This window comes from Oncorhynchus masou, chromosome 8 (genome assembly GCF_036934945.1).
Source record: "Oncorhynchus masou masou isolate Uvic2021 chromosome 8, UVic_Omas_1.1, whole genome shotgun sequence".
In the NCBI taxonomy this organism is placed as follows: Eukaryota; Metazoa; Chordata; class Actinopteri; order Salmoniformes; family Salmonidae; genus Oncorhynchus; species Oncorhynchus masou.
The window spans coordinates 27477196-27489239 of NC_088219.1; the positions used below are offsets into that span (position 1 = coordinate 27477196).

At 43.7% G+C, this 12044-nt stretch overlaps 1 protein-coding gene across 2 annotated transcripts in view; it reads left to right on the forward strand.

Moving 5' to 3' along the window:
- The window catches only part of LOC135544468 (tyrosine-protein kinase ABL1-like), a 53147-nt gene that overhangs the window by 20165 nt on the left and 20938 nt on the right, over nt 1-12044 (forward strand). The window contains exon 1 of one of the 2 annotated variants that reach the window (XM_064972104.1): nt 7811-8411. The exons of the other annotated variant lie outside the window; for it this stretch is intronic. Within the exon in view, the coding sequence (XP_064828176.1) occupies nt 8327-8411 (85 nt within the window). The 5' untranslated portion in view covers nt 7811-8326. Of the gene's footprint in view, nt 1-7810; nt 8412-12044 lie in introns of those variants that run through there. 2 annotated transcript variants of the gene reach the window in all.

A 12044-nucleotide genomic window follows, 5' to 3' on the forward strand; every position in this document is an offset into this window, starting at 1 on the left:
TCGTGCAAATTGTTTTCCATGGCAAAAATGAAAACACGAAGCAGACTAAACTCTTTGGTCCTTTAAAAACTAGCTGTATGTAAGAGTGTGCTATAGCTTGGAAAATAAATACATGTGACTCTAGATGACGACATAAAGATGTTTAACAACCATTAGGGCTGTTTTCCTAAAGAAGATAAATCCGCTTGGTGTTTTGTTTCCTTGGCACGACACGAACGAGTATCGCGAAACTGGTACCTTCCCGGCCCAAATACGTAGCCTGTGTCATTCTTCGGAGTTGGAACCTAAACGAGCGTTTCCGCTCTAGGACAGGAGTTGCATCCAAATAGGGGCGGCATTGTCCTCTGGTGGGTGCTTTTTTTTAATGTTCAAGAGTTTTAAGTATGGATTTCCATCCGATCTGAGGATCTCATAGAATGTTAGGCTGCAGTTACATGACGCAACTTCCACACAATTTTAGTTGCAGTTGCAACTGACATGTCAAGCAACTTTGCTGTTAGATGACGCTACTTAACTTCCTGCAGCTCAGAGGGACGCTAGCGTCCCATTTCGAAAACTTCCGGGGGAATTGCAGAGCACCAAATTCAAATTAAATTACTATAAATATTAGACTTTCATAAAATCACAAGTGCAATACATCAAAATAAAGCTTAACTTGTTGTTAATCCAGCACCAGATTTCAAAAAGGCATTACGGCAAAAGCAAACCATGCAATTATCTGTGGACAGCGCCCAGCACACAAATGCATAACAAATCATTTTCAACCAGGGAGTTGCGAAAGTCAGAAAAAGCGATATAATATATGCCTTACCTTTGAAGATCTTGTTCTATTGGCACTCCAAAAGGTCAAAGTTACATTACAAATGGTCCTTTTGTTCGACAATGTCCTTTTTATATCCATAAAAACTCAGTTTAGCTGGCGTGCTTCAGTCAATAATCCACTCGGTTTCCCTCCTTCAAAATGCATACAAAATTAATCTCAAACGTTATCAATAAACTTATCCAAACAAGTCAATCAATGTTTATAATGAAACCTTAGGTACCCTAATACGCAAATAACTATAACATTTATGACGCAGAATCGTTATTGTCTTTACCGGAGAAAAATACCAAAGAACGCGCTCTCATTAACACGCTTGGAAACACTACAGAAAATGGGAGCCATCTAGAAAAACTACAATTTCTGGCTCATTTCTCCAAACACCAGCCTGAAACTCTTTCTAAAGACTGTTGACATCTAGTGGAAGCCCTAGGAACTGCAACCGGGCACGATTTCGCCATATCGTAAAAGTGCCAGCCATTGAAATCAGTGGTAGGATGATTTTTTGGGGGGGAGGGGATGGTTTGTCCTCGTGTTTTCGCCTGTCATTTCAGTTCTGTTACACTCACAGATATTATTTTAACAGTTTTATAAGTGTGTTTTCTATCCAGATCTCCCAAGTATATGCATATCCTAGCTTCTGGGCCTGAGTAGCAGGCAGATTACTTTGGGCACTTTTTTCATCCGGATGTCAAAATACCGCCTTCAATCCCAAAGAAGTTAAACGCAATTTTAAAATTGACAAACAAATTGAAGCTGCTTCTGTCATATTGTTTGAGAATTCTAAACTCAGCACATGTCATCTGATGCTTTACATTATTTGTTTTTCCAACCATTTCCTTATTCTATTTGGGGGTAGAAGCTTTTAAGGAGCCTTTTGGACCTAGACTTGGCGCTCCGGTCCAGCTTGCCGTGCGGTAGCAGACAGTGCAGTCTATGACTTGGGTCTTTGACAATTTTTGGGCCTTCCTCTGACACTGCCTAGTATACATGTCCTGGATGGCAGGAAGCTTGGCCCCAGTGATGTATTGGCCTGTACGCACTACCCTCTGTCTAGCACCTTGCGGTTGGATGCCGGGCAGTTGCCATACCAGATGGAGATGCAACCGGTCAGGATACTCTTGATGGTGCAGCTGTATAACGTTTTGAGGATCTGGGGACCCATGCCACAGATTTTCAGTCTCCTGAGGGGGAAAAGGTGTTGGTAATGTTCACACCAAGGAACTTAACTCTCGACCCCGCTCCACTACAGTCTCATCGATGCTAGTGGGGGCCTCTTCGGCCCTCCTTTTCCTGTAGTCCACGATCATCTCCTTTTTTCTTGCTCACATTGAGGGATAGGTTGTTATTCTGGCACCACACTGCCAGCTCTCTGATCTCCCTATAGGCTGTCTCATTTTTGTCAGTGATCAGGCCTACCACTGTTGCATCATCGGTAAACTTAATGATGGTGTTGGAGTTGTGCTTGGCCACACAATTGTGGGTGTACAGGGAGTACAGGAGGGGACTAAGTACGTACCCCTGAGGGGCCCTGATGTTGAGGATCAATATGTCAGATTTGTTGTTGCCTATGCTTCCCGGTCACCTAATCATCCCCAGCTTACAATTGGCTCAATCACCCCCCCCTCTATTCCCCTGGTTGTTGCTGTAAATGATGTGTTCTCAGTCAACTTAACTGGTAAAATAAGTGTTAAATAAATAAAATAAAACCTTACCTCCTGAGGGTGGGAAGTCCAGGATCCAGTTGCAGAGGGAGGTGTTTAGTCTCAGGGTCCTTAGCTTAGTGATGAGCTTTGTTGGAACGCTGAGCTATATTCAATGAAAAACATTCTCACATAGGTGTTCCTTTTGTCCATGCGGGAAAGGGCAGTGTGTCGTGTGATTACATCATCTGTTCGGGCGGTATACAAATTGGAGTGGGTCTAGGGTTTCTGGGATGATGGTGTTGTGAGCCATGACCAGCCTTTCAAAGCACTTCATGGCTACCGAATGCTACGGGGCGGTAGTCATTTTGGCAGGTTACCTTCGCATTCTTGGGCAAAGGGACTGTGGTGGTCTGCTTGAAACATGTAGATATTACAGACTCTGTCAGAGAGAGGTTGAAAGTGTCAGTGAAGATACTTGCCAGTTGGTCAGCGCATGCTCGGAGTACACATCCTGGTAATCCGTGTGGCCCTGTGGCCTTATGAATGTTGACTTGTTTAAATGTCTTGCTCACATCGGCTGCGGAGAGCGTGATCACATAGTTGTCCAAAACAGCTGGTGCTCTCATGCATGCCTCAGTGTTGCTTGCCTCGAAGAGATCATAAAAGGCATTTAACTTGTCTGGTAGGCTTGTGTCACTGGGCAGCTCGTGGCTGGTTTTCCCTTTGTAGTCCATAATAGTTTGCAAGCTCTGCCACATCCGACGAGTGTCAGACCCGGTGTAGTAGGATTCCATTTGCGGATTGAGCTCGTCACTGGTACTTCCTACTTTAGTTTTTGCGTGTAAGCAGAAATCAGGAAGATATCATTATGGTCAGACTTGCCAAATGGAGGGAGAGCTTTGTATGCTTCTCTGTGTGTGGTAAAGGGGGTTGCACATGTGACATGCTGGTGGAAGTTAGGTTAAACTGATTTAAGTTTGCCTTCCTTAAAGTCCCTGGCTACTAGGAGTGCCGCTTCTGGATGAGGATTTTCTTGTTTGCTTATGGCCTTATACAGCTCGTTGAGTGCAGTCTTAGTGCCAGCATCTGTTTGTGGTGATAAATAGACCTCTATGAATAATATAGATGAGAACTCTCTTGCTAGATAGTGTGGTCTACAGTTTGTTTTCCAGTGATTGCATGTTGGCTAATAGAACTGATGGTAGAGGAGATTTACTCACTCGCCTCCGAATCCTCACAAGGCACCCTGACCTTCTCCCTCTGTATTCTTCCTGCGAATGACGGGGATTTGTGTCTGGTCTCCGGAAAGCAGTATTCCTTTCGCGGTGGACTCATTAAAGAATAAGTATTTGTCCAGTTCGAGGTGAGTAAACGCTATTCTGATGTCCAAAAGTTATTTTCGGCCGTAAGAGACGGTAGCAGCAACATTATGTACTAAATAAGTTACAAACAATTCGTGAAAAACAAACAAAATAGCACAGTTTTTAAGTAGCCCGTAAAATTGCAGCCATCCCCTCCGGTGCCATTATGGACCATCTCCCTTGCGTAGAGTTGATCAGGCTCTTGATTGTGGCCTGGGGAATGTTGTCCCACTCCCCTTCAATGGCTGTGCGATGTTGCTGGATATTGGCGGGAACTGGAACACGCTGTCATATGCGTAGATCCAGAGCATTCCAAACATGCTCAAGGGGTGGCATGTCTGGTGAGTATGCTGGCCATGGAAGAACTGGGACATTTTCAGCTTCCAGGAACTGTATACAGATCCTTGTGACGTGGGGCTGTGCATTATCATGCTGAAACATGAGGTAATGGCGGTGGATGAATGGCATGACAATGGGCCTCAGGATCTCGGCACGGTATTTCTATGCATTCAAATTACCATCGATAAAGTGCAATTATTGACGACAAGCATGCAGATGAGCTTCCCCGAGATGGTGTCTGACAGTTTGTGCAGAAATTCTTTGGTTGTACAAATCCGCAGTTTCATCAGCTGTCCGGGTGGCTGGTCTTGGATGATCCCAACGGTGAAGAAGAGAATTTGGAGTTCCTGGGCTGGCATGGTTATACATGCTCTGCGGTTGTGAGGCCGGTTGGATGTACTGCCAAATTCTCTAAAATGACATTGGAGGTGGCTTACGATAGAGAAATTAACATTAAATTCTCTGGCAACTGCTTTGGTGGACATTCCTGCAGTCAGCATGTGAATTGCACACTCCAACTTGAGACATCTGTGGCATTGTGTGTGACACAACTGCACATTTCAGTGGCCTTTTATTGTCCCCAGCACAAGGTGCACCTGTGTAATGAGCATGCTGTTTAATCAGCTTCTTGATTTGCCACTCCTGTCAGGTGGATGGATTATCTTGGCAAAGGAGAAATGCTCACTAACGGATATAAACAAATTTGTGCACCAAATTTGAGAGAAGTAAGCTTTTTTTGTGCGTATGTGACATTTCTGGGATCTTTCATTTCAACTCATGGGACTAACACTTTACATGTTGCCTTTTTATATTTTGGTTCAGTGTAGTGGTTCACTGCTCTCTTGCTCCTTAGCTGGCAACAATTTTGCAAGCTAGCAACACTTTTTAGCTAGTGCAGTTCATGTTGAAAGTGTTAGTTTATTGACTTCAGAACCATGTACATAACACCTTTACTAGTCTTGATGCCAGTATTTACTTCAGCTCCCGTTTGGATAATGTCTCTTCTGTCCACCTTGATCACGGTTCCCGCAGTACTGACAGCTGTGTTGTTGACATGACAACTTGGCCGGAGTTCCAAAACTTTGAAATGGATCATGTGACAAAGCATTCGTTTTAATTGCCGTTGATTGGCTGTTGCAAAGTCGAAATATTTCAGCTGGATGCATCCAGGTTGCAGATTAATTGCAGGCTTATTACGGTTTTCACCAATCAAGAAGCAACTCTGTTACAAGCCACAATTTCTGTGCAAGTTGCGTTGTGTAACTGCAGCCTTAGACTTTTTTTGGCAGTAAACATACAGTTGAAGTCGGAAGTTTACATACACCTTAGCCAAATACATTTAAACTCAGTTTTTCACAATTCCTGACATTTAATCCTAGTAAAAATTCCCTGTCTTAGGTCAGTTAGGATCACCACTTTATTTTAAGAATGTGAAATGTCAGAATAATAGTAGAGAGAATGATTTACTTCAGCTTTTATTACTTTCATCACATTCCCAGTGGGTCAGAAGTTTACATACACTCAATTAGTATTTGGTAGCATTGTCTTTAAATTGTTTAACTTGGGTCAAACGTTTCGGGTAGCCTTGCACAAGCTTCCCACAATAAGTTGGGTGAATTTTGGCCCATTCCTCCTGACAGAGCTGGTGTAACTGAGTCAGGTTTGTAGGCCTCCTTGCTCGTACACACTTTTTCAGGGATGGTGTTCTTCGGCTTGCAAGCATCCCCCTTTTTCCTCAACATAACAATGGTCATTATGGCAAAACATTTTTATTTTGATTCATCAGACCAGAGGACATTTCTCCAAAAAGTACGATCTTTGTTCCCATGTGCAGTTGCAAACTGTAGTCTGGCTTTTTTTATGGTGGTTTAGCCTATCAGAAGCTTCTAAAGCCATGACATCATTTTCTGCAATTTTCCAAGCTGTTTAAAGCTGTGTATGTAATCTTCTGACCCACTGGAATTGTGATACAGGGAGTTAGTTATACGTGAAATAATCTGTCTGTAAACAATTGTTGGAAAAATGACTTGTGTCGTGCACAAAGTAGATGTCCTAACCGACTTGCCAAAACTATAGCTTGTTGACAAGATATTTGTGGAGTGGTTGAAAAACTAGTTTTATTGACTCCAACCTAAGTGTATGTAAACTTCCCACTTCAACTGTCAGTCCCGAAATGATTATCAATGGCTTGATTGGAGAATTCTATTTTTATTTTTTATTTTTTTCACCTTTATTTAACCAGGTAGGCCAGTTGAGATCAAGTTTTCATCAAGTTTTCATTAACAATTAACCATTGCAACCTGGCCAAGATAAAGCAAAGCAGTGCGACAAAAAAACAACAACACAGAGTTACACATGGGATAAACAAAAGTACAGTCAATAACAATAGTAACATTGTTACTATTGTATTCCTTGGTGTCATGTTATCTCCTTCTATACCACTGACTCACCTTTTTATAGACGGGATTGACTACAGCAACAGACTCCTGGCCTATATTCAGTCAATTGTCCTCCTTTTCCTTATGATTGGACATTTCAGTGAGCGTGTTAGCCAGCTAGCATGCTTCTGGGCTGTGGACTGACAGATCTAAGGTTCCAGCCAGTCTGGAGTCACCCGCTGAAGTGGTATTACACACACTTGAATGTAGCGTCTGCTTAAAGGCAAGGAAAGTGAATCAGCGGTTTTGAGGGATACTGGTCTTGACTGAAGTCAGAAATCTATCCAAAGAATACCTATTTAATATTCCTTTCTATAGCGGTAACTCTTAATTTGCACACACTCTGCACCTTTTATTGTCAATGTTCTGGTTTGGAGAGACCATGTGGGCATACCTGTTTTATAGTCTATTCATTCTAATGACTCTTGTTGATAACATTTCATGGCATAAGATGCTGAAGAATGACACAACCAATCCTTGAGTTCAGTATGGCCACTGTAAAGACAGCTGAGGGAAGACGGGGATAGAGAAAGGCATGTCGCAAGAGTGCCTGACTAATGCCAATGATTCTTTGTTCCTCACAGAAACGGCCAACCATTCACTCCCTGGAAGCACATGGCCCTGCATGTTTCTTTTTAGATTAAAGTTGTTGTTTTTTATCAGTTGAGATATTAGATTTCACAATTATTGCAGTTCACCTCCAGTTGAAACAGCCCTGGGCAATTTAACCTTATTTGAGCAGTGTAAAAAGTTAAGGGGGGGCTCAGGGGAATAGCGTACTTTTCTCTGTTATCTGATTGCAGAATAGCTTCCTACTCCGAGCTCAAGCTTTTGTGCTTTTAAAAAGCCAGGCTGCTTCCAGACCCTGTTCTTTAACCTGTAAGCATTTCAGATCTGAGTAAGAGAAAGGGGGAAACTGAGGGAGAGAAGAAGTGGGGGTGGGGGTTTGCAGTGTTGAAGGGTTTTTTGAAAAAGTGTCTTGTGGCTCTCCAACAGAAGGACAAAGAGAAACATCTGACTGGATCTTTCACAGTTGTAACTTCAAATTTGGTTGTCAACAGAGGTTTCATCTGTCTCCTTTGGATGTGTTTTTTTTGCATACTGTTTCTGTTTGCGTTCCTCTTGGTGTGTGTGTGTGTGTGTATAGTAGTTCTTGCTCTCTTGTGTGTTGTGGGAGGGCCCAGCCATCTGATGTCATTCAGTGCAGCAAGCAGAGCCTGAAAGAGGCCCTTTGTTGTCAGGCTGTAGCACGAGTCCCTGTGCTTCTCATGCTAACGGACATACACACACGCACACACCGGGGACAGGATAGAGAATGGCACCATCCAAACTGCCCTACTGCCCGCTCAACTGACATATCCGCATGTCCAGACAGCTTTCGGCCAGAACGGGTGCACTTTTGGGTCGCGTCTGCCTCCTCCGGAAAGGAGCTAACCAAGCCAGAGAAAAAAAAAGATGGAGCCGCTTGGACTACAAAGTTTGTAGACTTTGCGGGCAGCACAGAGTTCGCTTTTGTTTGGTGGAATAGAGGAGCGAAAAGGGGGTCACAACAGCCAAAGATTCTGAGAGGAGAAAAGCAGAATTCCTTTCTTTTTTTGTTATTTGTCTTTTCATGACAGACCTGGGGAAGTTTTTTTCTGTTGATCTGCCGGCAAAAGGAAACATAAGGGACACTGAGCTGATAAACAAACAGCATTTTTCAAGTGGAGCGAAAGAAAGCAAATGAAAATGTTGGAGATTTGCCTGAAATTGGTGGGGTGTAAATCTAAGAAAGGCCTCTCGTCCTCCTCCAGCTGCTACTTGGAAGGTAAGAATTCCAGGAACGGCAGTAGGGGGTTGGTATGGAGTATAAGGGGGGTTGTTTTGGGTTTGATTCTTAGAGAAAGACAAAGATGGTCAGAGAAGGAGATGACACTGTAGGGGAGTTAGTTGCACTTTGGAAGGGGGAGAGAACGTAGCGCATCTTCTCCCTCTATCTCTCCGTGTGAGGCCTCTGTCGTTCCTCCGGAAAGCGGAGGGGGAGACCATCAGGGAGAGGGAAGCTAGACACTGGCTTGCTGCAGAGGGATGAGAGAATACAAGGAAATCTGACTCCAGGCTGGGCTCGTTTTTACTTTTGTTTGAGGGTTTCATCTAAATGTACGCTTTGCTTTTCACTCTTTGCTAAGATTTGCATCTTGTTTATTGTTTTTCCACATTGAGTGCAAAGAAAAGTTTAACTGAGTTATAGAGTTTTAAGATTTATCGGCCTTATAGTGTACCATTGCAATTATTTTCCAAGCCTACACTCGGCCTTACTTTAAACAAAGATGCGCTAAATAGATTAGCCTGAATCAAAGATGAATGAAATTTGAGGAAATCCATGTGCTGAGGATTGCGCAACGAAATTATTTAATAGACAATATACTGTAGTCCTGGAACAATTTCCAGCAAAGTAGATGTTGATCAATAACTTTTTAAACATACATTTTCATATAGCGGTGGTTACACACACACAAACACACACACACACACACACACACACACACAGACCAAAAATGAAAGAGCAGTCTCTAATTTGGAATAGTTTAATGTATTTCTGGGAAAAAATTAGCAATTCTCTTTGGAGGGATATCCACTTATTGAATTTGCAATAAGTTAGCTAGCCCCCAATTTACCCTTCTTTCTGTTTACATTACTCATATACTTGTGTGGCAAATTCTTCTGCAGTCAAAAAAGCCTAGCATTTTACACCTGTCCTTCTCTGTGTGGCAGGTTCACTCACCCTCATGTCTAGTGTACCAATGTTTGACCTAATCACAGTCGAGCTGGGGGGAGAACTAGTCAACAGAAGGCATCAGATCCAGATAGGATCTTTAAACAGTGGTTAGACCTCCAGATCTGAGGCTTGATCCAGCGTCAAGCTCTTTGTCACCCATCACAGGTGTCGACAGCGAGGTGATGCAACAGAATCGCCCAAGCGTGAGTCCTTTTCCCTCCCTCCAACTTCACCTCAAGTGGCTTGGTTCTACGTCATGGAACTTGACAGTTGTTTGGATTCTTATGGCCCAAGTCACTATGTTTTGATCTCAGAGGTAGTGATGAACTCCACTTGGCCAATCTCTGTATCCCCTGTTCTGTCAGTGTGTTTGGTTAGTTTTAATTCATCCGTGTTGCTCATACCAACTCTGTCATAGCTGTCAAGAGTTCCACACATATTTAATCACTGCTGGATGGATTATCTCCCCCAGTGATCCAGCCAGGATATGCTGTAATCCCAGCCTCTCCACTAGCAACTGCTGTTTCCCTTTTTAACTTTTTTCTTGCCTCATTTTAAGTCTTATTCCATTTTCTCTCTCTCGATCTCTCTCTCGATCTCTCTCTCTCGATCTCTCTCTCTCTCGATCTCTCTCTCTCTCTCTCTCTCTCTCTCTCGATCTCTCTCTCTCTCTCGATCTCTCGATCTCTCTCTCGATCTCTCTCTCTCTCGATCTCTCTCTCTCGATCTCTCTCTCTCGATCTCTCTCTCTCGATCTCTCGCTCTCGATCTCTCGCTCTCGATCTCTCTCGATCTCTCTCGATCTCTCTCGATCTCTCTCTCTCTCTCTCTCTCTCTCTCTCTCGATCTCTCTCTCTCGATCTCTCTCTCTCGATCTCTCTCTCTCGATCTCTCCCTCTCTCTCCCTCTCGATCTCTCTTGCTCTCTCCCTCTCTCTTGCTCTCTCTCTCAGTATGCTGCCATGTCATGCAGTATGTCTCAGTCTGCTGTCACTCCTCACTAAGAGCAGAGGTATTTGAGGTTAGTAAAATGGATATGTGTAGGCGGGGTGAGCTGTTAGTGCCCACACACTTATGACCAGTCTATCCCCTTCTCCACCCTCTTCCTCTCATTTCTTATCCACTACACTCATATGTATCTCTCTCCATCTGTCTTATTTCCTCACATGACAACCCCCGCCTGCCCATATTCATTCTACAAAATCTAAGCGTTTATCTTTTGCGGATTGAATCATAGCCTTTGAGTTCAATTGTTTTCAGTCGCTCACTAAGAAATCAAGCTGTCATTCCTCATGCTTGCACTTGAAGTCTATAGTTGGAAAGATACCAGTTCTGTTTTTGAGATTTTTGGTTTGGGTCATTCTCAAATGTCCAGAATGATTATAGATTGAGAGACCTTTTCTGCTCATTGTCTGAATGTTGAAGTTTTGCTCTGCAATCACACTCCGCTGTTAACAGGACACCCCTCTACCACAAGGGTCTTCAATTCAAGGGGCTTTATTGGCATGGGAAACATATGTTAACATTTCCAAAGCAAGTGAAGTAGATAATATACAAAAGTGAAATAAACAATAACAAATGAACAGCAAACATTACACTCAGACGTTCCTAAAGAATAAAGACATTACAAATGTCATATCATGTGTATATACACTGCTCAAAAAAATTAAGGGAACACTAAAATAACACATCCTAGATCTGAATGAATTAAATATTCTTATTAATTACTTTTTTCTTTACATAATTGAATGTGCTGACAACAAAAACACACACAAATTATCAATGGAAATCAAATTTATCAACCCATGGAGGTCTGGATTTGGAGTCCCACTCAAAATGAAAGTGGAAAACCACACTACAGGCTGATCCAACTTTGATGTAATTTCCTTAAAACAAGTAAAAAGTAGGCTCCGTAGTGTGTGTGGCCTCCACGTGCCTGTATGACCTCCCTACAACACCTGGGCATGCTCCTGATGAGGTGGCGGATGGTCTCCTGAGGGATCTCCTCCCAGACCTGGACTAAAGCATCCGCCAAGTCCTGTACAGTCTATGGTGCAACGTGGCGTTGGTGGATGGAGCAAGACATGATGTCCCAGATGTGCTCAATTGGATTCAGGTCTGGGGAACGGGCGGGCCAGTCCATAGCATCAATCCCTTCCTCTTGCAGGAACTGCTGACACACTCCAGCCACGAGGTCTAGCATTGTCTTGCATTAGGAGTAACCCAGGGCCAACTGCACCAGCATATGGTCTCACAAGGGGTCTGAGGATCTCATCTCGGTACCTAATGGCAGTCAGGCTACTTCTGGCGAGCACATGGCTTTGCAGCCCCCCAAAGAAATGCCCCCCCCCCCCCCCCACACACACACACACACACACCCATGACTGGTCCACCACCAAACCGGTTATGCTGGAGGATGTTGCAGGCAGCAGAACGTTCTCCACGGCGTCTCCATACTGTGATGTCTGTCACGTGCTCAGTGTGAACCTGCTTTCATCCGTGAAGAGCACAGGACGCCAGTGGCGAATTTGCCAATCTTGGTGTTCTCAGGCAAATGCCAAACGTCCTGCACGGTGTTGGGCTGTAAGAACAACCCCCACCTGTGGACGTCGGGCCCTCATACCACCCTCATGGAGTCGGTTTCTGACCGTTTGAGCAGACACATGCACATTTGTGGCCTGCT